Here is a 27453-nt window from a genome sequence, read left to right as displayed (position 1 = left end):
TTTGCACTGCATTTTACTCATTGAAAACTGTAGTAGTGGCCTAATTCACATATCATACTTATAATGCTGAGTCTAGAAGCAGAGGTGGGATGATGGAATATTTTTCAGCAATCTGGGGCTGCACAGGACAGCCACAGAATTTTGACTTCCATCAGATGATAAGGTGAAAATGCAGAGGGGAAAATTAAAAATGGAAATGGATGCTTTAGGGGTCTGCTCTGGGGTTTTGTTTTGGGTTTTCTTTTCATGAAATGTCTTTGTAGCATAATTGCACAGATGATACTCTTGGAAGAGTACAAATTGCTTGTGTTTATTGCTTATAGCTGCTTTACAGCGCTCCTTGAGTGACAGGAACACCTATGTAATCTGGTGTGATGAATGAGCCAGGAGCAGTGCAGTGCTCCGAGGTTCTGGGATAAAGCGGCTGCTGTAGCTTTGAATTCAAAAGCAATTATCATCTGATTAATTTTATTTATTTGTTTAAATGACTGGAGAATTGCTGTGTTCTATCATTAGACTTTCTCCCACTCAAAAATTAAGCTAGGGCAGTTACTAGACAAAATCTGGCAACCTGCAAATTTGACATTCACCATTTGTTTTGAATTGGTGTTGTATTCTCCTTATTCCTTTGCCAGAGTCCTGGGAGGCAGTGCTTATCAGAAGAATTAATTTAGATGTCAAGATCTTGGAGGAATATGAAGTTTGGAATTTGTTATAGAAGAGCGTTAATAAAAAAAATTGCAAAAACCAAATAGAAAGGCTCTGTGTGTGTCTTTTTTGTTTCAACTTATAGTTGTCATACTGCTTTAACCTGATCTTTGCCATTGCAATAATTCATTGGCTGGTTTCCTTTGGTAGTTTCCTAAATCTGTAATCTGTGGAGCTCTGTGGTACTATTTGGTTTCAGAAAGCTTTGTTGCCTGGCTGCAGATTTCTTAACTTACTCCACTAAATCTTCTGGCCCAGTAATGAGCATTTTCTACAGAAATATTTTTGCCTCATGACCTAGAGAACATATTTTTAATAGAAATTGAGGGTTATGACAGTCATGTTCCATACTTTACATTTCCATACAAACATAAAATGTAACCACTCAGCTGCTTGGAAATTGGTTTGAAAATAAATACGGCAAAATTGGGAAAGGTTTTCTTAAACAAATATAAGAAACATTTATATGAAAAATGATGGTAGAATGCTTTCACAGTGAAGAATCTTTAAGTGCTTCGACTATGCAAGGGCTTATAACTGAGAAAAAACGTCTGCTGTGATTTTATTTGATTTGGTTCATGGGCACCTCAAGGAACTGTAATTGTGTCAGTGACCTGCTCCAGCTGAAAAGACTGTAACGCAGTAAGATTGATTAACTGCTGGCTGGAAAAAAAATCCTGGTTTTCTGTTATTCTCTTGCTGCACTCTTAAATATTTTATGGCAACACAGAGAAGTTTGTGTGAGGAATGTATGTTAAAATATTTCTGACATTGAATGTCAGAGCAAAAGTCATAAATAACTCTCCTTTTCATTTTCTTTAAATTACAGACATATGAGTCTCTGTCATAATTACATGTGCCAGTTGGAGATTTAAATGTGTTTCACTTTATGCACTTGAGTTATGAAATGAACATTAGTCTTTGAGGAGGTGGGCCAAACCTGACACTTCCTCATGTAGCACAGATATGGTTCGATTTATGCAGTCCTCCCTTCCTTCCAAATGGTTATTGATTACATAAATAAGTAGGTAATTTTTCTCTTTCAGAACTTTGCTGAAAACACTATGAATGAGCTCCTTGGCTGGTATGGTTATGATAAGGTAGAACTGAAAGATGGAGAAGATATTGAATTCAGGAACTACTCAGCAGATGGGGAAAGCCGCCAGCACATTTCTGTTCTCAAAGGTAACGAGACTTTGTGTTTCTGTGTTCATGTAAAGAAGGATTAATAGCTCAACCTGTCTAATTGGTGTTGATTGTGAAGCATGTTCTGCTGATTGTGTCTTGGTTGCTTTACATAAAAATACCTGAGAGTACCTTGCGGTACAGGAAAGCCCATAGGCTATGAGAAAAGTCACTTAACAAATTTGCTGTTGGTCTATTGATATATTGTTATATATTGATATATATCTTCACAAATAATGCCTTTCATGTGTCAGTTGAAAACCATGTGCCTGTGATATCAATAAATTACTCACAACTGGAGAAAGGAAGGAGTACTTACCAGGGTGGCCTTAAAGAACCCTTCTGCTTCGCCTACTAAGCCTGGTTGGTCTACAACTTTTCAAAATACTGAAAGATTTTAAACTGGAATAGTCACACATGTAGGAACAAGTGTGAATGATCACAAAAGGCTTCTCACCTATGTTTGTACTGTACTGTCTTCTGCATTATGGTAGAAATTTTGCATAGATGAAATTTTTTGAGAAATTGCTGAATCTTTGTGATTCAAAATGTAAAGGGTGAGAGCCTTTTGGCTTGTTTGATCATTAAGGTTTTGCCTTCTGACTTCTCAGTCTCGGGGTGGATAGGGGCTTGTCATCAGAGTAAGGAGAAAAGTAGAAAATTGCTGCATCTTTACTTATCCAATAGGAATTCCTCAAAGGTGAGGTAAAGAAAGGAGATTCCAGCAGTTTTTATCCACTTGGAGTGCTACTTTTCACTGTGTTCGTGGGCAGAAATGTTGGGGTTTTCTTTCTGATAGCTAGCAGCAGCACTGTGTTCAGTGAGTGTTGCAATGAGTACTGACACCAGAGAGACCAGTGATGAGGGACAGATGGCTAGAAAAAAGGGGAAGAAATTAGAGGTAAGGTGAAACAACCTAATCGTGTTAAAATTGAATGTTTGCAGGTTGTTAGTACTATAACAACACTGGTGATCAATATTTATTTTTCATTGAAAACGTAATGTCATTAAGCTACCTTTGAAGAAACTTGTGCCTGTGTAGTAATGCACTTAATTTATTTCTGTTTTAATAAATACATCTTTTACTGAATGATTACTGACTCCAGTCTAAGTTTGATGAAATTTGTACGTACGTTTTTAGTAGGCACATGATACAAATCATACATTTTATGTACCACAAATATTGAATGCCTATGATAGGAAGAAAATTTTGGTGTATGCAGTTTTTGGGATGGTGAAAAAGCACATTTTGTGTTCTGAGACATGGAAGAAGAGGGAGTCCCATGGCTGAGATATATTAGAGCAAATAAGAATCCTGAGGTGATTTGGGATTAAAGAATTAGAACAATAACTGCCATCATTTTGTGTACACTTTGCTGTGATTTCAATATTTTGTTCCTTTCTTTAAATTCCTTTCATTATTACTACTCATATTATTTATAGAGAATTGGAATTATTTTGTTCTTCAGTTTATGCTCCTTGTACTGGTGAAGTCACAGCACACTGTGACCACCATGCAAACAGTAGAAATGAAGTACAAGAATAAGATACCATTGACTATATCAGGCATACTAAGGCTAGCATGACAAAATAATCCCACCTTTTACCTTCTGCAAAAAGAAAGCCTGAGTTTGATTTTGAAAAAAGAATGGACCACTTCTGAAGATTACTGGAAAGTATCAATTTCTTTAAAAGGGAAAATACCTGGATTTTTGTGCACTATTCTTGTATTTGGGTTAGTAATTTAATGAAGAGATTGCTGAAAGTATGTAGGGCCATTTAAGAAATTTATGTGTCATACTGTACAATGTGTTCTTTGTGTTTTACAGAAAATTCTTTGCCAAAACCAAAATTACCTGAGGACAGTGTTATTTCACCGTACAATATAAACCCAAGCTACCCAGGGCTTGCCACAGGAAATGGACTATCAGACTCACCAGCAGGGTCGAAGGATCATGGGAATGTACCTATTATTGTCCCATTAATTCCACCACCTTTCATAAAGCCACCAGCAGGTAAATCCTAATGAACATGTAAAAATGGTTATTGTTACTGACAACATCCTGAGATCACTGGATCATGGTGTCTTAGCAAGAGGGCTGATTTCAAAAGTATTAAAATCCAGTCACAGATTACTCTAAAAATGAGTGGGAGAGTGGCTTTAATCACTTTAGTATTTTTGAAAAACTCCTGCAAATGCAATGACAACAAACTTGCATTGCTTGTACTACTCCTTATGCTGGATTATGCTCTCAGCACTTCAACAGCATTTGCTTTTAGAAAAAATAATAAAGATTTTGTTCTGGTTAATAAAGCCTTTAACTAAATTAATGAAAGATTATTAAATTAAAAATAGGCTGCATGAAAGAAACAGTGAAAGAGGCAAAGCCATCAAATCAGTATCATGTCTTTATATCAGGTTAACAAGCTCATACTGGGAAAACTGTCTCTTGATTCCCATTGAAATCCCTGACCGCTGTCTCTCAATGATTTAATATGATTTTGACTCTACCCAGGAGACTGCACTGAGACGTTTTACATTTTCATTAGATTTTTATCAGGAGTGGTTTTCTAACATGCCATTCCTCAGAGTTTGCATGAAATATGATTTATTCCCCTCTGCATGCTTGCTTACTGTAATCTGTGGAAAGAGCTCTTACGGCTACACGAGGGTGATTAATAGTTGTGTTATTGTTTACTGCTCCACATGGTGTGAAAATTGGTGCATCCAGATAGGAGCAGGCTGAGTCCTGCTTCCGTGGGCATCCCTAGGTGTTGTTGTGGTTGTTCTTGAGTGACCAAGGCACTGAGGAATACAGGGTGACATGCAACTCCTACCCAAGAACATTAGTTCTCCACACATGGGGCTAAAGACATGCCAGCAGGTGCCAGGGTGCTTCTGCAGAGGCAGAACTGCTTGTAGGATCAGATCCCAGGTCGCATCTTCCCTTCATAACATTGTCTAAAGGTAGCTGTAAAATACTGATTGATCCCAGAAAGTGTTTGCCTGTTCTTGGATGTGTAATAGACTACAGTTGCCCCTTCTAAAATATTGTTATGCCATTGAGTTTTATCTCTAAAGAAGTATATAATATGCTATGAATAATTTTCAAATGTTACTCAATACACACTCCTTGCCAAAGACTTTCAATCTATTTTATACGATAGTTGCTAATTACCAAAGCTATTTGGGCCCATTCCTGCAGCCTTTACATAGCTAAAGATCTCAGGCCATATGGGCTGGATCCTCAGCTGTTGTTGATTTGGCCCTAAAGCTTTAATCAAGGGCTTGTGCCATCCCAAGCTATTTTCCCCTCCAATCTGAGTCATGAATGAATCCAGAATGCTGAATTTGTGGTATGTGAACACAAGGCTATAGCATGCATTGTGCAAATTGCCACAGTTGCTGGATTTTTATGACACCAAATAAGCAGGAGGAGATTGAACTATGAAGTAGGAAAACAAATTACTGCAACAGTAGTTAAGTGGACACAAGGGAATCTTGGCCAAGTCAACTGCCTTCTGTTCTTTGCCTGTCCACCTACAACATATGATCCTGTGTTCAAACGTACTCCTACGGGTAATGTATAGAAAGAGCTTTTCATAAGTCTTTTCTACCTTTAGGTTTTTAATTAATTCATTAACAATGAATAATGTTGTTGTACCTGCACAGGAGATACGAATGTATAATCTCTGCCTTCTCTGACTTTATCCCATGATTGGTAATGAGCACTAGATTACCATGACTTCTGAGCAGATGAATGTTTTAGAGACCAAAGCTTGGGAGGTTTGGAGGGGGAGGAGAATCACCACCTTTGTGGGATTTTCAATAAGCATGGGTAGTAATGGTTTTGTTTTATCTTAGGGTGTAGATGCCCTAGCCATGATCATCCTGAAGAGGCTGGCAAGAAACAACTGGTAGGAAAGGGAGTACAAAGGCTCCAGGAGAGCCAGTGTGCAAGGCAGTGGTCTTGGCACTGCACTTTGACACCATTTTGTGGGCACTACATCAAAGCAGAAAACTTCAGAGTGATACAAGGCCAGACAAGAGTAACTCTGGGGATGTTTTCTTGGAGTCCCTCGCAAGCATAGGGAGGATGACTTTGGAAACAGCACAAAGGTGCTTCTTTGACTTGAGCAGGCAAATGATTAGACTCACATAATTAATTAATAAGGTGAAGGTTGACATTTTCAGCATGGGGGACAGACAGGCTATGACTGATCTGCTACTAACACCAAAGTATTTATCCATGTTTGAGTGGATGAATGAAGTAAGGGGACAGGAGGGAGAGGCAGAGAGAGGTCAAGAGAAAGTTTCAAGTTAAAATGCTGGGCAGAAAAAGGGATCTTGGCAGCATGTTTTGTGTGGACACACGGAGGGCAAAGCTACATTACAGGCCAGTGAGAACACCAGGTAGCAATGCACTGTAGTGACTGGGAGGCTAAGAATTAGGATGTGTCCAGAATTTGTGAATGGTGAGAAAAGCTTTTAGATATCATACAGGAGAAAAATCTACAAGACTTCAATAGAGCTCAAAAGGGAGTGCCCACAGGTGAAAATGATACCTAAATCATGAACCTGAAGGATGCGAAAAATGGTGCAGTCCATCCTTATTGAGTAAATAATATGAAGTGAGCACTCAGGGAGAAATTATTAAGACTTTAATTCTTGCTGTATTGATCTTGAACAGAAGGGTCAGCATGAGTAAAGAGATGTCGGAGAGACAGGCTAAGGTATTCATTTGGACAGGAGTGTAATGGTCTGAAGAGGATAAGCAGATCCATTGAATTATTAGTTGAATAATTTTGCTGATAAGATTCAATACAGGTAAGAGGAACAAGAGCAGAGCATGAGGGATGCTCACAAACCTGAAGAGAAATAAGAAGACATAGCAATTGCAGAGGTAGAAAAGACACAGGAAGGCAAGGGAAGCAGGATTTCTAGGAAGGCAAGTATGATACTTTATCAGAAACAGCTGTCAGCTTGAAAAAGAGCAGGAAGGAATGCTGATCCTGAATTGTCTAGGAAACTGTCATTGAAGATTTCAGCAGACTAGGTTTCTTTGAGCATACTGGAAAGCTTTGAACAAGTGTCCTGCTTGCATCCGTATTTTGTATGACAAGGCTAAAACCTTGAAGAGTTAACAAAATTACCTTTTTTTCCCTCATGCCTATTTTGCAGTAAAGTGATTTTTGTTTTGGTGTGGTGTTTTTTTTTTTGTTGTTTTTTTTTTTTTAAATTTAAAAACCAAATAATTTTGAGCAGTCTGGCTAAGATTTTATCTTCAGGCTGTTCAGATTTCTGTTTTAATCAAATAAAATGTTAGGTTCCAATTTGCTTATATGATTCTGGAAAACATTAGGGTTCTACTAACGAAATGGAAACAGCTCCAGTAAAAGCACTCTCTCCTTGCTGTACCTCATAATTAAACACCCAAAAGGTTGAGTTAAATGCATGAGCCCTGTGTGGTGCACTGAGTATCTACAGACTCAGGTTATGGTGTGTCAGTGGAGGATGCTAAATCCAATCATGGGAGGTGTCCACTGGGAGAATGCAAGTTACTTAGATGTGGAGACTATCTGCAAGAGCACTCCCTGATCTGCAGGACCAGGCAGATAGACCACACTGGAACAGTGCTCAAATGAAACATTATAAGTCAGCATCAGCCATCCAACCTGCATCTAGAAGCATATAAGTAGTCAATGCTGCCTCCAGCGAGTTGCTGTAAAGAGTCTCTGTGTGGCTAGTAAGAGTCCATCTTGCCCAGCCAGCTGGCAACTACATTTAGACTTCACTGCAGATTCTGAGTGATCCTCAGGGTTAGTCTTGAGTACAGCCTACTGCAACAAAGTCATCCTAAGATTAGTTCTGCTTGCTGTTAGAAGGTTCTTATTTTCTGCACAGCAATTTTAAGAAGGATGGTGGGGTTTTTTAAATTTGCTTGTTTGGTTGTTTTTTTCCCTAATTTAAGAGATGCATAGAAATAGCGAGGAATAGAAATGCAATAGCCTGGAATGACCCAGAACTAAAAATCTCACCACAGCTGTGTGAGGTATATGGCCTTAGTATGTAGCATGAAAACCTTCTGTTATTCTGCAGCCTTTAATGATAGAGTAAATTTGAAAGAGCACTTAGTGTGAGGTATATGGCCTTAGTATGTAGCATGCAAACCTTCTGTTATTCTACAGCCTTTAATGATAGAGTAAATTTGAAAGAGCACTTAGGGTGACTCTGCCCTTTTGCTCAGGCAAGTTTGAACAGCTCTTGTTACCTGGGATGAAGGAAGGCTGAAATCAAGAGTAGTCAAAGAAGAATGCAAAAAATTCTTTCAACTCAGGTGAGAACAAGCTGCCTCCTTCCCCTGGCACCTGCTGGAGGCTATGGTGTCTCAGTTTTCCCATTTCTTTGAGTGCTCTTTGATTTGTTTTATCTTGTGATCCCCATGGCAGTGCCTTGGTAGGGTGGTACAGCTGCTGGTTGGTTTGTCCTTTGAGCATGAGGGTTGACAAAGTCCTTCCCTTTCCTGCCTCCTGTGTACAAGTGATGCACAGAGTGTGCCAGCTGCTCTGAGCATCCCAAACAAGAATGGGCTTCCTGCAATGCTGTGCTGTGAGAGGAGGTCACAGCCAAGGGACGCAGTAGAAGGGGAGGCAGAAAGCATGATGTCATGCAGTTGACTGAGCTGTCCACAGAGAAATAAAGTACAAGGGAAAAATAATGCTCCCTCCCAAGGTTTTCAAAAGATACCGAATACATTTGGAGAAGGAAAGGGGATGCAAATCCTACAACCCACAGATGAGTGTCTCAACATAATATTAGGTTCCAAATGATGACTGGAGTTGTACCGGAAGTGATCAGAAACTTGTGAAGGTGAAGGAGGACTAGGCTGGAGGAATGGTATCTGATGAGGCAAAATGTCTTAAAGGAGAAGCATTTCCAGTGCTGACTTTTAAAATCAGCCTGTGACCTAGGCTGGCAAAGAAATATCAGATTCAAATACTAAAGTAAGTATCTAGTTATTTTATAAAAAGAAATCAGTGATTTTCTGTTATGGTTTAGCATTGCTTTAGAATTATAAGTTTAGAAGTTTATAGGAGATTTTGTAAATACAAGTGCAGGTGAGTAACTTTGTGCAACATATGGGAATAAGCAGAGTTCCTGCCCTACAAACATTCTGTAACAGCATGCTGTAACCTCTCTCAATATTAAAATTGCATTGGAGGAATCTGAAAGCATAAACGTTTTAAATGGCATTTAGCAGGCCACTAAAAATGAATTCCAAGATCTGTCAAAATTCACTGAGGAATTGGATCTATGACTACAGTAGCAAGAAGTTTGATTCCAGGAAGAAGTGAGTAGCAGTTTTCCTTAAGCAAAGACCACATTATCAAATCTAGTTAGGTCTGTATATGGAGGAGACTTTCATTTTACTGTGCTGGGGATCCCTCTTCAGTATTTCACAGATATCTTCTGGTTGCTGAACAACATTACAATTTCTCTAACTGTAGGCTTTGCTCCCTGGAAAAGATCACCGCAAGAAATCCTGTAGTCACTACTCTTCAAATTATTTCTCTTGTTTTCAGTTTGAAACATCATCCAATTTACAGTGATTGTAGGGTTATTGCTGCTTGGGTTTTTAAATGCTGGTCGTTGCCAGGATGCCTGCCCTATCTAGCCCTCTGTTGATGTCTTTTGCTCTCTGTGGAGGGCCAAGTGTTTCCTTTGTGCTAAAAAGAAAATAATAAAGTCCATGTATGTACCTTAATAGCATGTATTCAAGTATACAGGGAGTTTCCCCTCTGTTAGGTGAAATAGGCACTTTTTTTGTTTGCATGTTTAAAACCTGCCTAAATGCCATCTTTTGTGTTGTGCATTCAGTCCCTACTGAACTATGCGCAAGAATGTGCCTCAGCTCATGCACAGAAAACGTAGGCAGGCCGTGGTTCCCCAAAATGACTTCTTCAAAAGGGGCTGGGGCATTTTGCTTTATTGACAGAGTAGTGAACTTGAAGAGACTGGTCCTTAAAAGGAAATGCATTGTAGAGGCTCTGATATTTCCATAGCGATGGCTGCAGCAAGCTTTCTATTGTCTGGCCTATATTTTAATCTTCCTTTGGTAGTTACTTTTTCGAGGTGCTTTTTGTACCTTAAGTTTGTCACGTGCCCCACCTGTTTATGGGATCAGTGCTTAAGGTGATATCACAAGAGGATCTGCAGCAATATCTTAGGAGTTTTGTTTCTTCACCTTTTTTAGTTTGAACTTAATTTGGTAATGCATTTCGGGTGTAAGAAAATTGACTGCAATGGTGCTTCTGCCTTGCTTGGGATCAACAACCTCAGGAACTACTTGGGGATGAAAAATCTGAATACATACTACTTGGTTTTCTTCAGTGGTGATCAGGGATTTCAGGAGCAGCAGGAGAGTAACTCAGAATTATCCAATTCTGAAATCCTGGCACATCCCAGTGGAAACAGTGAGCCCTTACTGTTATTGCTGCAGATGCTCAAGTCAAGATCTTAAGTCTCTAAAGAGGAAGTTTTGCAGCTTTTCATTAGAAAGCAATAGTGAAAGTAGCTAAAATATTTAAATATATATATACACCATTGGATTGAGCACAGTTCCCAGCTCAAAATAAAAGGGCTATTATAGCTTCCTACCCAAAAAACCTGAGATCAAAACTGTCTGTGCGAGGGGCTGCGATGCAGCACAGAAAAAGAGAAGAAAGTAGTAGTGGAGAGACATGGCTTCTGATAGTGTGATAGAAGGAAACTCATGCCAGAGATGAGTTGGATGGGGGAGGGATGGATTCCAAAATATGTTTTGTGTCAGTCATGTATACGACCACAGTCAAGGTACAGGTTTCACAAAGGCTCATTCAGTCCGGGTGCCATACTTGAGATCTCAATCCCAAACACTCCGTCCTCCTGGTCTTCCTTCTGCATAGCAGCACTGTGGTTGGGCACCTTTGGGAGAGATGTTATCTTCTTGCCAGAAGAGTTGACTATCTCCTGCTGAATTTCTTGCAAGGAAGTATGGAAAATAAGGTTTTGAAGTACCTGCCATTGAATTATCATAATAGGCAGGATAAGAGCTGTAGCTGCATTTAGTTTCACCCAACTTTTTGAAGCTGGAGTTAAAATTGAAAATACATCTCAGTTCAAAACAGTAGAGTGTTGCAATCTAAAACTTAGTAAATTGATTAGGATTTAACTCCAGATTTGTTGGGATTTTAGGAACACTATGCTAAACTCCATAGATCATGCTGGTTTGCTTAGATAAAAAGACATGATAGATTTACTCCATTGTACTCATTGCATTCCTTTGCTTCCCCCCACCTCTTTAAATTATGGCTCCATATAAGATCGATTAGTGTAAACTGCTGCTCATTGGGTTTAAGAGAAACAATTTTCTGCAGCTCTTTCACATGGGTTTGAAAGGAAAAAAATACCAAACATTCTGCTTAATTAAGACCTAAAGAGGCGGTGCAAACTTTTGATGATTAATTGAAGCATGCTTTAGACTGATGCATATTTAGTTATTATAATGTGATAATTTTATCTTGTTATACAAACTACTCCCTTTGGGAACATGATTTAACACCGCAAACACTCTGTGTTTATTGCATTGTTCATTATGAAAAATACACGATAAAAACCACAAGGAGATGTAACTGAACAGTACCTGTGTGGTAGGTGCAGGGAGTACTTCTTCCACCTGTAATGACACAACCCAGAGGCAGAAAATCACAATATTGTAACTCCCACAATATCTCTCCCTGTGAAGAGTCGAGAACTTAGAAAAGTAGAGGCTGGAAATTTAGATCTTGTGCAGTATGTGGAAAGAATTTATCTTCTTATCACCTAGACTAATTAGAGAGGACAGCAATATGTATGTTCTGCTGAAAGTCTTCCTGTTAGTATTTAGTAGTGTCAGTCTCATCTGCTCTTTGTCTCACCTGTAAGAGTGCCCATGCTACCTGTCATAAGTGTGAGATCTGAGAGTATGCTAAACACTTTGCAAAAGCAGGTGATAAAGTTGCAGGCCCAGATGGAGGGGGGGGGGGGGGAAAAGCAGTTATTAAGAAGTATTTTCTTTCACTTCAATATTATCTGTGCCAGGACTTGCAAATGATATTTTTGTACTTTACAAACATGTGTCAGCATAGCTATATGTGTCCTAAAAGTGATGGTGAATGATCTTCATCAGAAGAGCTGCTCCAGTGAGAGCTCACATGATGGATGTAGGCATGGTGTCAGGATGAGCTCATGTTACTTTAAGCAGATATGCTAAGCTAGACTACCAGCAAAAGATTGACTATGAACAAAGGAGACAATTGCCAATGTAATAAACTGGTATAATTATTGTGGACAAACTTTCTTGGTGCAGTTCTAATCAGGAAAAGATTAAAGATTGAAGACAAATAACCAGTCTTAAACTACTGGATTTGAAATTTCCTGCTTCCCTGTGATCTCCTAGAAGCAAGTTCTTCTAGCTGAGCACTCTAGGAACAGAGATTTGATACATTTTCCTGAAAGCAGGGCAGGAATCTGGTAAAGTGATTTTCAAAGAATTTGGCCTTGAAAAACAAAGGTCTGTGAAAAAGTGAAAGGAATTTTATCTTGAATGGAATGCAAGATACAAATTTCTGGTATCAGATTATTCCAGTTTGTGTTTAGCAGATGACAGCACTTAAATCCCAAGACTGTCTTTTCTTATTTTACAAAGTCTTAACGTCTTGAGGCTACATTATTGCTTCTCACTGCTGGTAGAAATACATGAAGTGATACTTTCTGCCAATGTTGCAGTCCCGAATTTTGGTCGCTAAGCTTAATACACTGTAACAAAACACGCCTATTAGTTATTTTCACAAAGTCTGCTCAGATCCCTACCACAAAACTGGTATGAAGAAGGAAAGCACACAGTCAGGTTTGGACCTTTATCATTGTCCCCAGCTGTCCTCCACACCCATAGGGCACAGCTCTGTACTCTCCCAGGGATCAAGCATGGCTTACTTTTTCTGCTGTTCTTAGCATCACTTGCAAAAAAGAAAGGATTTGATTTTAGACCAAGTTTTTCCTCCTGCTGGGCTGGACCTGGTTGATGGTCCATAAAAATGTGATACTGGATGTTTTCTATTTCACCTGATGAACTGCATTACAAAAAGTTAAAGTTGCATCAAAAATTGACTTGGACAAATGTACACCTGAGGGAGCAGAGATGACTTGAAAAGTGATGTATTAGTGTCCTGTCCCAGGAAATGTGTACTCTGAGCCCCCTTCTAAAGTACTGCTATTTCCTGGCTGCCTCACATGGCCATACTCAATTAATCCTTTTGTAGCAGTGTTCTTGAGTCTATTAAATTGAAGAGGCATCTAGTTTTATTATTGCTGTTACCATGAAATGAAAATAATTATATTGTTTGATGACTAGAGTGAGAAAGGAGTAGAATAGAGAAATAGTTTGAGTTCTTTGTATATAGCTAGACTATTTCCTTCCCTTTCCCCATTCCTTCTTTCAAAATGATAATCATTTTGACTAATATTGATGATGCCACCTGGATATCACTTATCACTTCCAGGAAGTGCATACAGTGGCTGGAACTAGTAGTTTGTAGACTGTTCTCTGCTATTTTTTTGACCATCAGATTCATGGCCCACAAATGAAGCCATGCTGCTTCAAAGGATTCTCTGTGAGATGGTTGTGTAGTTCTGCTGGACGGGGCAAGGCAAGACAGCAACCTGACACAGAAAGTCCCTCTCCTCTCTTCCCCTTGCCAGGATGTATCTTAGAGGGTAGAAGGAGGTGGACTGAACCTGACTGTCCTGCATAACCGCCTGCACAAAAGTGCAGAGAATTGAATAACGTGGCTTTTCCATGTGAAGAGCTGCTGCTGGTTGCCTGTGTAATTAGAAATAAACAATTGTTTGGGTCTTTCTCATCATCTATGGGAGACTGTTCATGTGAATTAGTGAACAGGAATTGAATGACAGCTGAGGTGTTCCCCCGTCAAATCACTCATGAAAGCCCCTGAGAATCCCAGTGGTGCATATGTGTTTCCACTTAAAAACTGTGCCCCGACAAGCCGGCCTGCTTCAAAAAGAGCTACTTCAGCACCTACTTTGCCAGTGAACTCTCTTTCAGCTCTGTAATATTCTTTTTTCATTTATGAGAGTTCCTTTCACCAGAAATGAAGGCTATTAGACAGGTATCACTGGTAGATCTTCTCTTTTCCAGAGATAAAATGCTTCTTATCAGTAGGGGAATATATGTTACTGTTATCTGAAACAAGAGTCTGCTGTCTGGTTCCTTTGATTCAGAGGATCTTCTGTTGTCCTGGTACATTCAAAGGGGCAGGTTCAGTCTGTAAGGAATTGGTTTATTATGGTGCAGAAGCAACAGAATCAGGGTGCCTTTGTAAAAGATAAGTGCTTCAAATGACTCGGGACAAGAATGAGGGGAAGAGCTCTAGGTCTGTGCTGGACAAGGCCAGTTTGCAGAGAAAGCAGTGATGCAAAACCACCACAGCAGCACCTTGTGTGCCTGGCTGATGTTACAGCCAGCTCAGGGCAGGCTTTTTGACCTTAGAGATGGCTAGTGATAATTTTGGACAAATTGTTTTGATTTCTGTGTTCAGTATATGAAGGTGCTTCTAATACTGACAAATCCCACTCTAAAGGGTAAGTGATACAATACATTAAACACAAATCTGTGCTATAACTTGGCCTTAAATGTAGGTTTAAATGTAGACAGTCTGATTAAAATGAAAAGGTCATTATTTTACATTGTAGAATTTTATTTGTAGCTGTAAATCATAACACAGTTTGTGGAAGGAAAAAAGTTATTAAACTGGCAGTATTTATTCCAATAAGGTGAGTAAAATGCAGCACGTAGTTCTGAGTTATGATAGTCAGGGAAAGGAGCCAAATCACTCTGCTAAAAATTAGTTTGCCAATAATTTTACTGAACGATGACAGCGTGGCTTCAAAAACAAATCCTTTATAGGGAAATAGGATGGCTGCATGACAGAATCTCTAAGCTATGAATTCTCCACAGCTCATGGACCAGGAACTGCTTTAACAATTATTCTCCAGAGATATTTTTTCCCAGAAGTTAGACAATGGCTGCTGTCTGTGGCTGAAAGGTCACTGAGTATCATAAACTGAACATAATAACAGAAGAATTCTGTGTTTTAAGTCAGAAAGATTCCTGATAACTTATTGATTTGACCTGTTTAGTAGGCTTAACTATTCACTGCTGTTGTCTGTGAAGCTGAGGTGGAAATGATAACCACAAAAGAATACTTACATTAGTAAATAAACTCTGTGGTATTTTTACATGGCAGAAGTCACACATGCCACATTTGTAACACATGTTAGAGAAGAACTTGAAAGAGGCTTGTGAACTCTGCCTGAATTAAAATTTGACCAATGGGCGTAATGATTGAAAAGTAACCTGGCAGATTTTACCACAGTGTTGCGAATTCTGCCTTGTTCAAGTCTATGTTTCTGTGACTACTGAATTCACAAAAAAGCTCCCTGTTTTGTATGCTAGTAATTTCAAAATAATACAGAAAAGGGGTGTTTTATGTTCCTTCTTATTTAGAAGAGGGCTCGTGTTAGAGACCTGCCTTGGTGCAGCACCTTCTGGCTGTGTTTTATCACCAGCTTGCTGAGCAGAGCATCTCAGGGACTCACTACAGCAGACTGTAAGTAACGAGCAAAATAGCAATACCCACTAAACCTTCACTAAACCTTGGTTACTCATTTAATAAAGAGTTGTGTGCTCTTAAGCTTGCTCAAAAGTTCGTGAGATTTCCAGACATTTTCAGCAGTGCACAATTTTTGAAGCTAGTCATCTTTTCCAGCCATTTTAGAAGCTTTGCCAGTCTGCTGAGTCTGGCTGGCACAGGTCACCGGCTGCCTGAGGACGAAGCTGGTGATCACAGGCAGGCACAGTGCTGCTCTCTCAGTAAGGGAATTAGCAATAAGATGAGCTTGTGCTGCTTTATCTAAGAGTAAGTGTGCAAGATGTCTGAGGAAGGTGTTTGCATCTCATGTAAACATTGTTCTTATATTTTTGTTGTAGAAGATGATGTGTCAAATGTACAAATAATGTGCGCCTGGTGCCAGAAAGTTGGAATCAAGCGGTATTCCCTGAGTATGGGAAGTGAAGTGAAATGCTTCTGCAGCGAGAAGTGCTTTGCAGCTTGCCGAAGAGCATATTTCAAGAGAAACAAGGTAAGAGAAATAAGGAAAGATGTAACCTACATAGACATGGCTTTAATCAGGCCCAGCCTGAGTCTCATTTAGCATCTAATAGAAACTCTTTTCTTTTGTTTTCTCTGTTTCACCTAGTTCCTCCACTTTCCATCTGTATTGTCTGTTGGACTGTCAGCCCTTTACTAACCTTCTTTCTTTCAGTTTCTCTCAGCTTGGTACTTGGGTTTTATGAGGGTCAGGAAATTTAAATACTAATAAGCATTAGCATAAGACTCCAAATTCGGCCTTAGAGTCTCAGGATACTTCCTGCACATATACAGCTAAGAGGAAGTATCAGAGAAATAGAGTAAGGTTGTGTTTGACAGTGCCATCAAGTCCCATGGCACTGGGATCATGGCCAGCAGGTAAACACTTTTAGGGCCTAAGTCTCAGTCCCATCACAGTACTGGACATCTGTTCACTGCTGCTAGTGAGCTCTAGTTTCATTCTTTAAAAGTATATAATTTTTAATAACTTATCATTGCTACAGAATTCAGACACTATACAGTTTTTGCGTTGGGGTAAGCAATGTTAGAACATCTAGAGTAATGTGAATGCCCCTCCTACTCAATTTAAATTTAACTCCATCTAAAATTAGAAGCAGTCCTAATATTGAATGTCTACAAAAAATTGCTCTAATCATTGAAGCACAGTGCCTGAAGATGCCCTCTAGGTTACTTCAGCAGCTGTTTTTCTGCAGCAGAATTTGTAAAATGTCATTTAAAGAAAAATAGGGAAGAAACACCTTAAATTTTTAGTTGTTAAAAACGTAACTGTGTCCTTTTGGTGCTTAATAGTGTGAGCCTCTGGGTAACTTTATTGTCTTAGAAATGTTTATAATTCATAAAACTCTTTACATTTTGGCTTCCTGAATGATGCTATTTACCCTTATGCTTCAGGACATTCCAAGCCTGTCAAGTTCAAAGTGACTTCAGGTCTCTAAATCTGGTATTTTACATCTGTCATAATAACAAATAAGTATATATGGGTTCTAGACTCAACATGCAATGTTATAGTAAATTAACCTCCTTTATAAATTTAGGTCACATCATCCTGTCAAAAAAAAAAAAAAAAAAAGCCCTGAAGAATTAGGTTGCAAAAATCAGTAGAGTGGAATTTTAGTGGCAGTCTTGGAGAATCAAGCTCATAGTGTCTACTGGAGCAGACAGGCAAGTAAAAGTCACATGAGTATTCCGTGAAGAGTGCTGTTTACAGTCTTCTTATCAAGAAAAGGTGTAGAGGAGGGAAATACATGCTCCTTAGATGCTCCCCATTTGAAAATAAATCTGCACAGATGTATGTGCATGTGCATATGTACACTTCTATCACATGCAGTTCTGTGTGTCTTACAATGTGCAGGGCACAGTCCAGACCCTCTGGGCTGACAGGATACAGATCTCTGTCAGCTGATGCTCCTGTGACTTCCAGTCACGAATTTACATGGATAGCATACTTCCTAGTAATGGAGGCATTGTCAGTGATCCTGGTTAGGTGGTCCTGTGTGTCCAGAACTGATGAGTACCAGATAATTTGGGAAACCTTGGAGAGGCAGATGAAAGGACTTGGTGTATTCTTTCTCACATATTCTTTCTCAGTTTAGATCCTGAAATAAGAGATTTAGATCTCCACTAAATGAACATGAATGCATGTTAACATAATGCATAGGTGTACTTCAACCTTCTAGTAACCCATTAGTAGTTGAATTCAGTAACAGTTTATGACCATGAATTCAATTAGTGAGGTAGTATATGAAAAAGTTCCCTTTTACCTGACTTATTATTTAGTACCCTTGTGCTTTATTGGAGGCCTCCTTGTCCTTGTGTTATGAGAAAGGATGAATTAGAGCTTCACATTCTCCTTGGTTCCCTTTCCTACACCTCTGTGAACTACTTCTGGAAGATGCCAAATATTTCCATCCAGAAAACTCTCTGTATTCATTATTTTGTATGTGTGTATAGACAGACACACACATATGTATACAAGTATATACACATATACATATACACATATACATATATAAACACAATAGATGTTCCTAATATTTTCATATACCAGCATATCCCAGTGAATTGTCCTATTAGTCACTAAAGAGGTTTCAAACTAACAAAATGTCATGTGGGAAGACTTGGCAAAACATGGTGAGAAAACATTATCATGTTGATTGGCTCTGCTTCAAAGCTAAGCCAGTGAGTTAAATTTTCTGTCTCTTTGGACCTGTGCAACTTGAAATTCACAGTATTTGACTGAGCAGAGGAAATCTGTAGCTGTCCCTTGCATGTATGTTTATGGCATTAGATGATCTGGGGACAGAATCAGAAGTGCTGTTATTAAATGAAGACAAGCACAGTAGAACTCAGCAGACCCTCACGCTTCTGGTTTTGCACTTCACCTGTTAGTAACAGAGTGGAGTCTTGAGGAACAAGATCAAAAGAATCAGGATGCAAGAGTTTCAGATTTAACTGCTGATCTTCACTCTGTTACTGCTTCAACATCGTACCTGTCTTCTCGATGACTGTAATGCTTATTTATGTATTTTAAGGAGTTATGCCACTCTACACATTCTCATTTTTCAAACAGAGGAGCAAAACAGTCACGTTTCACCTGCCCTATGCATGTTTTAAACAGCGGATCTCTGCCACAATATAGTGTTGTATTACATTAAATATGTACAGCTGCTGCATTTCTGGGAGCTGATAGGACTTTGTGGTCACTTTATTTAAAGCTTGAGTTTCCTAATGGATCACGTTAAGCAGTCTTCCCTCCCTCCACTAGATAAGAAGTGCTGTAATAAGTGCTTCCTTGGATGATAGGAGTGTTTAAGCAGTCATCACTAATGTCTCAAAACAGCACTAAGTAATGCTGTGAATTATCCATCCCTGAATGACAGTTGCTGTGTTAAGAATGAGTACTTTCATAATCATTCTAATAAAAAGATATTTTCCCATACACAGGGCAAATGCACACTGCAGTGCTGCCTGCCACAGATTCCCAACTGGGGGGAGGCTTGGCATGAACCCACACTGAAGTGCCCTGAAAGCGCTCTACAAAGCCCCAGGTCAGCTGGGCACTGGCTGCTCCCAACTTCTAACTCCTTCTCAGCCCTTTCCTGCACTAGGTTTAGCAAGAGTAGCAACCCACTGGAATAAGCTGGTACCTTCCTGGCCTTGGGAGCTTTGACCCAAGGAGTTAAGTCAGAGGTGCCCATCAGGCTTTCTTGCTTTTTGTCCTGCTGGAATCTTGTGTATTTGTGCTCTGGAAGCTGGGCCCCTATGTCCTCTGCATGCATGCATAGCCAGGGCTATCAGGGAGCTTCATGCCTGGAATGGGAAGTTTGTAAGGAAGAAGTCTGGTGCAACCTAAAGTTGCTTTATAAGAAATGCAAATTTTGCTCTAGGTATTTTGAAGTAATGACCGTTTAAAATTATATGAGCTAGCAGCCATGCCTTGCAAGAATAGAAATATATGTGTTTTGAAATTGTAAAAGTTCCCCCAACAGAATAATCTTATCTAAATTATTAGTGATAAATGAACCAAAAATTGAGTCTTTTACCCCATTAAGCAAAACCCAAAGTATTTAGACAAGATCCAATTTAGAAAGAACCCTATGAGTAACACCACTGCCACCCCCAAACAAAAATAACCCAATTCTGCATTCCTGCTTCTGTTTGTCCAGTTTGTCCAGTCAAATGCACATAATGAATATTGTATAATGACAGCTTGTGTATAAAAATACTGATTAAAAGGAGCCATTGCCAGAAAAGCTAGCATTTGGCACTAATGTTAATACCCAAAGACATAAGATTTGGATGCTTCCTTCTCAGATTTAATTTTATAGGCCAACTAATACAAAGTTAAGTACCAAAGAGTCACATAAGGGCAAAAAGCACTAGACCACCAAGTTTCAGAATATGAAATTTAAGGGGAATGGCTGGACTCATAATTGGATCCAGTGAGTCTGAAGCTTGAAAAGATTAATTTTGAAATTAAGTTGTTTGACTCACTGGGTCAGAAAACAAATTTATTATGACCAAATAGTCAAACATAGAACTAGAACTGACTTCAAAGAGACTATAAGCTCTGTTCACAGATATATTAAAGATTAATTTACTTGATTTGACTAGGACTTTGGAGACATAGTGACTGCAAGGTTCTCAGGCAGTATTTTATACTTGACCTTGTCCCTGCTTTGCATTGCCTCCCAATTAGGAAGAAAGATAGATGTTTTTGTTTACAAAGCAGTCCAATTTCATTTATACTAATAAACAAAAAGTCATAAATCAAAAAGTAAAAGTAAGCTACTCTTTAGCACCATGAACATGTAAACAAGGATGACCCTTTTCTCCCTGTAAAGTATAGTGATGGGCAGCACTGTGTGTTAGTAGTGCAGACAGGGAGTGTGGTTTAGGGTCTTTTATCTCATATGTGTGGCAAAAATGGATGTAAACTATCAAATGGAGCTGTAAGAAGTCATACACATGTATTTAGTTCTGAGTTCTGTTGCATTAGACAACTCCTCACATTTTCAAGCTATATTTAATGATGATAAAGAGCATGCAGTATCATATGGCTTTAGTGCTCTTGCCTGTATAATTTTTTGGTTAATTAATATCTATCACTAAGTGATGATATGAACATTTAGATACAAGCATGTACTATAAACTGGGAGTAAACAGCAGCTATCATTCCCCAGAATTATTACTGAGGATTGTCAGAGAAAGTTCTCTTGATTTCAAGCCTAATTGTGTGGCCTAACAGTGCATGAGAGATATTTAACAATCTCACTGTTAAGTCAATTGCAAAAAAAAAAAAATCTACTTTCATCTCTTTCTTGTGCATCTGCAAAATTTAATTTGTAAAGTGATCATTATTCATTGAGATTGGGAAAATTGCTTAGAGCAACTTGATGCAAATAATGCCCTGACCAAAAAAAAGAGAAAGCTTAGCTGTTCTTTTAGACTCCCTTTCCATAGTTGAAACACATGGGGCTCTGAATAGAAAATCTTTCTCCTAGAGATTTAACTTGCATTAGTCAGGTGTTCAGAAAGGTCAGGGCAGAGCAGGTGTCCCACCATCTTTGCATGCAGTTGCCCATATTTGGTTCTGTAGAGCTGTAGAGAAAAGCAGGATTCAATAAATGGTTTGTGAAGTTGCTTCTGGTGCTGCGGGTTTGCGTAGAACGTGCGTGTGTGTATTTGTGTGTGCGCATCTGTGTGCGTGTGCACGCGTATTTGCCACAGCAGCCAACTGAAAAGGTTTCTTGCAAATGCTTGAAGGTAGAGGGGAAAAAGACAACAAACATTTCCATAGCTGTGATTGCTTTGTCGAGATATAAATGAGCGCTGATGAGTGAATGCAGATGAGACGCTGAGTCTGCAGGGGAAACAGCTCAAGTGTGGGGCACAATTGCAAACTTCTTTAAGGAACTGGCTGGAGAAGGAGGGATAAGGAAAATAACCTCATTCAGATGAGTTTTTTAAAGTTTGTGGAGGGTTGAAGGCTGCAGATACTGACCACGAATTTGGAACAGAGACTGAAATATTAAGAAAATCCTGAGCTGTGGCATTGGTCAGAAAGAAAACTGGCATCAATGTCTTGCTGTCATCAGTTGGCCTTGTTATTTACAGGATTCTGAACCCAGAGATCTCATAGAGTTGCTTCCCTAAACCAGAGCTCAGATTTTTTGTGATTAGAAGAGGCAAATGAAATTCCAAATTAACCTACTGAGGCCATCAGTCAGAATATCTCGCTGCTCACCCACAACAAAGCAAAATGTATTGCCATTGCTAACAATGAAATGGGCAGCAACACCTGACTGATGCCACCAGTGACTTAATGAAGGGATCTGGCAAACCCAGCGTGCTTGTCAGTTTGCAAACTCAATGGACATTTTAATGTCCATCTGCTGCCATTTAATACTATAAATTTGAATCAAATTCCCATTGTCTGAATTACTAGCAGGTATCCAATCCAATTAAAAGGCGTGTTCACTTTTAATTTTAACCACCGTGGCACATTACATCAGTCATGTTGCATTCTGGCTGCTTTGGTTATATCAAGATGAATATGCTAATTACAGCTGCCTCTTGTGGGGGCAGGCACTTGATTCAAACAAAGCTACCAGTTTATGCGAGGTGTCCTCACATCAGTTTTGGACAGAGTTGACGATTGCGCTTTTCCTTTTTCCCAGAAGCAAGTTTTGTTTACATACAGATGGTACAACAAAAACCACTAATTGTGTTAGGACTTGACTGGAAATGCTTTTAAGTTTCTTGCACACTGGGTGAATGCAGTTTAGAGCAGTGATTTGGATTTAAATAGATGTTCTGTCAGCTTGGTATTGGAGAAGTGAAAGAAGTTTCTACCTGCAGAGTAACTGAGGGATAAATATGGCCAGTAGCCATTTTTCTAGAGATTGCTAAAAAGCTTTATTGAGGCTTTAAAACACTTAGGTTGAATTTTTGAAGGGGAGAGGAGGACACTAGAGGATAAGAGAAATTTTGCTCCTCTAAAAAGTTTGGCAAGATAGACTTCATGGTCTGCTTCCATGACATTTTTACATCACCAAGGCCTTTTTGAATAAAGAGTTTAAATGAATAACAATGGTGCATTCAGAAAATGAGCAGATATAATGCACACCAGTGCTTACTTTGCCTCTGAACCCCTTTGGTTCCAACCTATGTGAACTAGCCAATTGCTCAAAAAAATATTGCCTCCTCTGTTTCATGTCTCAAAGCCTTAGATTAACCTTGGCTTTGTATGAAATTAGGCACCTTTCAGCTTCGTTTTCACATGCTCAACACAGAATGAGCATCAAGAACAGTTGTTGTTCTGACAAAAGCTTAGGGTACATCTCCAAAGTGAATCTAATTTGCACAGACTATATTTGGTGCCACTCTTCCTTTTCCTAATGAACACATCAATCATTAATACTAATATGAGCTGGGCAAATAAAGAAATACATATTAAATGTTTGTTCAAAAATATCATGACATTTGAATAAATTATTGCCTTAATGGCATCTGTTCATTTATCAGTCAGCTCATTAACTTAGGGAAATATTGAAAAGGAGGTTGAGTATTTTTTTCACTCTATATATTTTTATTTGAAAACCAAAATTAAGCAAATATGGTTTTCAAAAATGTGTTTGGATTAGGAACAATGTTGTGAGTGGCACCATTCATACACACTTCTGAAAGGGTGTGTGGAATACAGAAATTGGAATTAATGGCGAAGTTTAACGAGGCAAAATTCTACCAAGGCAGGATAACATGGTGGGCAGAAGTAAAAAAACTGAGGTGCCCAGCTGAAGGTGGAAGGTAATTTCTAGTCCTAAAGTGTCTCAGGAGATGACATAGCTGTCACATTTTGCAAGTGGCAAAGTAATTTGTGCAGGTGAGGCAGCAATTCAGTGGTGTTGCGACATTTCTTGTCAGCTGACAGTCTGTATTTAATCACTCTATTACACTCCCAGTGTGGCCACTTTCCTCTCCATCAGCCATAGGAATCTTGCAATAAATTCAAGGATGAAACTGAGTCAGACCAAAGGAGTAAATCACGTTGTCTATCTTTTTGGCCCCTTCTAGCCACGAGGGTTTTATCCCTTTTAGGTTTGTTTGGAAACGTCTGCTGGTTTATGGGAAGACTGAAGAAACCCTCACACCCATTAACCTTGAGTCTGGCCTTGTGAGTTTAAATGAGGCTAGGAGAGGCCAAATGGATATAACTTATAATCTGCTGGATGAACAGGAAAAAGTACTACTGGGGATTGTTAGTTGAAGTCAGTTTCTTGCCATAAATCAAGTTGTGCTCACTGTGCATGTGTTAAACTTGATGGAAGAATGAGGTGGGTTTTATAGAGCAAAAGTCTGAAAATGTAAAATGTCTTTCCAGTAGAAAGTAGTTTCTCCAGTAATATTTGATCATTTGATGACCAGATAAATTCAGTGACTGGCTGTTCTCTGTCAAAACCCCAAGCATTTACAGCTCACCTATTTGAATTTAAGTTGAAAGTAAACATATGTTGTGAGTTGTCAGACTTGATGCAATTTTGTATCTAAAATAAATGTACTCATCTGTTTAGTAATACTTAGAAACAGCCATTTGATGGGTTTGGAGGTGGGGAGCATGCGTCTTCAGACGTTTTTGGTTTATTTATTCTCCAGCCTAAGAAGCAGGAGGCCAGACCCTGCCTCTGTCGCCCAGAGGGGCTGGTGGAGATGCTCAGGCAGGAGCCATTCCTTGGCTGGCATGCACAGGACAAGGGGAGATGTGGCTCTGTTGCTGCCCATTTACTTCAGAAGCAGAGCAGAGCACCTCTCCAGCCCTTCTCTGGGCTTTGTGAGTGAAAGGGCCTTTAGTGGGGCATGGTGGCCTGGTGCAGCTCTCCTGGGGAGCGTGGGAAACCACCGAGGACTCAGCATCGCCATTAGACTGGCCGAGTGCAGTGATTTCCCTCTTAGCACATGGATGGATGCAGCACTGCAGTGTCCTGTATGCCTGTGGCCCTTCTTTCCCTTGGAATTCAGTGTCTCAAATGAAAAGGAAAACCTGTTGAGTTAAAAATCAAACAACAACTCAGTCTCAATAACTCTTCTTATTTTTAATTTAACCCCCAGGCTTTCACTGTTGTGGTGCACAGTGCTACTAAAAATGAGGTGGAAGAGAGCTCTTAGAACTAGAAATATAAGTCCTAAAATATTAATCTAGAGATTAAAGAAGTGCACCACCATTAAAATATTTATGGGGAGAAAGGTTTGAATTATTTCATTGTGTAGTATTAAAATAGTGGTTGACTTTGGCTATTGTTGAATGGTCCAGTCTCATGCTTCCTTTTGCAGAGCAATTTATCAATATCACTGCCTTGATAAGGCAACTCCCTATGAGTTTTAACTAATGTACAAGGATTAAAAGAACAAGTAATTGTACTACTGAGTTTAGTGTGTGAATGTGATAACTTCATCCTGAAGAAGGAGGACCAGGAGCTCTGAAAGAGGAGGTTCTAAAGTATCGAGGAAAAGGATTAAACAAGAGAAAGTTTAAAAAGGGGAAAAAAGAAGCATTGAATCTCTCTGGAGGCTATTTAAGAACACCATATTAGATGCACAGATGGTATGTATACCTCTGAGCAAGGAAAAGTAGAAAGGGGAGAGTAAATCTGGCATACTTATCTGAAGGAGTGCATAAGCTTAAAGGGACACTGTCAACTTAAAAATCACACTTTTACTGGAAAATTTGCTACCTACTACTGTTACAAACAACACCTATGATTACTGTAACTGAAAGATGAGACAAAAAACTCCCTCTGATTTTTTGTATACTTTCTTTGGGCCTGATCCAGATTCCATTGGCATCAGTGGGTGACATCCCACTGCTTGTAATTAGCTTTAGATCAGGCCCTGTGCATATTTGCCCTGTACATTGTGTACATGCAATTCAATTATTTTGCATCTGGTCTGTTTTCCTATTGTTTCTGTGGTTTTTCACACAGCAAGAGAGGAAAAAACCATTTTTTCCCAAATTGACAGTGTGGTTGTTAAATGATGGAAACGCCACCAGGGTCCTAGGCATACATGTAGCAAAAATACCAAATGTTTTGCCTTTTTAAGACAAAACACTTCCTTCAAAACATTCAAAAACATGGTCAGTTATAGCTAAAGGTTCCTGAGGTGGAGTGCAGAAATTATCTGAAAAGTGCAGGTACCAGGCAGTGTAGGAAGTATAGAAAAAGTGTCTCTGTAGAAAACAAAAAGCCACCTGTAAGTCCTCTGTGCCTGTAAGCCATCCAGCCATGGCTCTGACCACTTCTGAAAAAGTGGAACAGCAGAGAAACTAAATTAAATTTCCTGTGTCCATCTTCACCACAGACGATGATGAGGAAATTCCTCTCCCAAGGACACTATCCACAGGAAATCAGAATGTGGCCTTATAACAGAAATAGAAGTCTCTTAGGATGAAGTTATGGAGCAACTTCAGCAACTCGAGAGCAGTAAATCACCAGGAGCAGATGGTGCTCAGCCGAGTGTTCCTAAGGAAATAAAAGTGTGAAGCAGCAGAGATATTGACAAGGATCTGCAATATATCATTAAAACCAGCAACTGCTCCTGAAAATTTGGAAGTCTTTTGTATGGCACTTAAAAAAACCCAAAACCAAAACAAAAAGAGAAAAGGAGACACAAGAAGGTTATTTTCTTCTTGAGCACAGGAAATGAGCGTTCCTAAATAATTTTTATTTATTTTGCTTAAAAGCAGAATAAAGTAACTTCAGCTAGGCATGACCTGGCAGGTAGTAACACTATGAAGAACAGCTGGGATATAATTTTTATATATAACAGCTTTTAGACAGAAATATTTATGTAGTTACCTGGACTCAGGATCATGTTTGCTGGGTAAGATTAGTTGGTTTTGGTGTGTTATTTGATGTCTATGGATAGGTTAATGCCTTCCATGGAAGCAGTGAATGCAGCATACCTCAGTCCATGCTTTCATAGGAAGCTGGACATTTAAATAAGAAACTGCTTGCATTGAAAAGTACTCAAGTTTCCTGCCAAAAGAAAAATTACATTATAAGGCTGAGGAGTGTTTTTATATGTGCTACACAAAATTTTAATTCAATTTTCTTGAGAAAAATGAATTGTTTTTTAGGAATAAAAAACATGGATTTTCCAACAAAAGGCAGATACTCAATGCACAAACTCACTCAACTACATTCCTGTTTTCTGCAGTTATACCACATGGGCAAGGAGTAACAGACGAGTACAGAGGTTTTGCTCAGCAAACATGGCCAGTGTGTACACACGCACGGAAATCAGCTGAGGGAGGCAAATTAGAAGTCCTAATGGATTTGAAATTTAGTAAAGCACTTGAAATGGCATCTCATGAAATCTTACCCTCAGATTAATTCAAATTACTTTGGATATGAACACTGTCAAGTGGCCTGAAAACAGGCTCAAGGAATAAAGTAAAGGGTGGTGATAAAGAGCAGCATATCAGGTTGTGGAAAGAGAAGTGCCAGGGGGACTTTCGTGAGGTTGGTCTTGTTTCATATTTCATTAATGATCTCCAGGAGAGAACAGAGAGCAAGTTCACAAACTCTGCAGCTGATACAGAGCTAGGAGGAGTTGCAGATACCAGACAGGACAGGAAATAATTCTCTGGAGGAATTAGAAATAATGAAAAAAAATCCAACTTGTACTTCTCCAAAAATGAGACATTATGTCTGGGGGTGCAAAAAAACAACATGGAAAAAAAATCTTAAGGGAATGAGTGCAGCTAGAGAACAGCCTGAAGCTAAGGATAGGAGA

The 27453-nt window shown here is 39.2% G+C and overlaps 1 protein-coding gene across 4 annotated transcripts in view; it reads left to right on the top strand.

Moving 5' to 3' along the window:
• SOBP (sine oculis binding protein homolog) overlaps positions 1-27453 on the top strand; it is a 111882-nt gene that overhangs the window by 7602 nt on the left and 76827 nt on the right. For all 4 annotated transcript variants that reach the window (XM_021553792.3, XM_021553791.3, XM_021553790.3 and 1 more), the window contains exons 2-4: positions 1755-1893; positions 3723-3908; positions 15981-16132. In XM_021553792.3, coding sequence (XP_021409467.2) covers positions 1755-1893; positions 3723-3908; positions 15981-16132 — 477 coding nt within the window. The remainder of the gene's footprint in view (positions 1-1754; positions 1894-3722; positions 3909-15980; positions 16133-27453) is intronic.

The sequence above is a fragment of the Lonchura striata genome, chromosome 3 (genome assembly GCF_046129695.1).
Source record: "Lonchura striata isolate bLonStr1 chromosome 3, bLonStr1.mat, whole genome shotgun sequence".
Lineage (NCBI taxonomy): Eukaryota > Metazoa > Chordata > Aves > Passeriformes > Estrildidae > Lonchura > Lonchura striata.
Note: the sequence above shows the minus strand (reverse complement) of the source record. Positions and strands in the feature narration are given on the sequence as shown.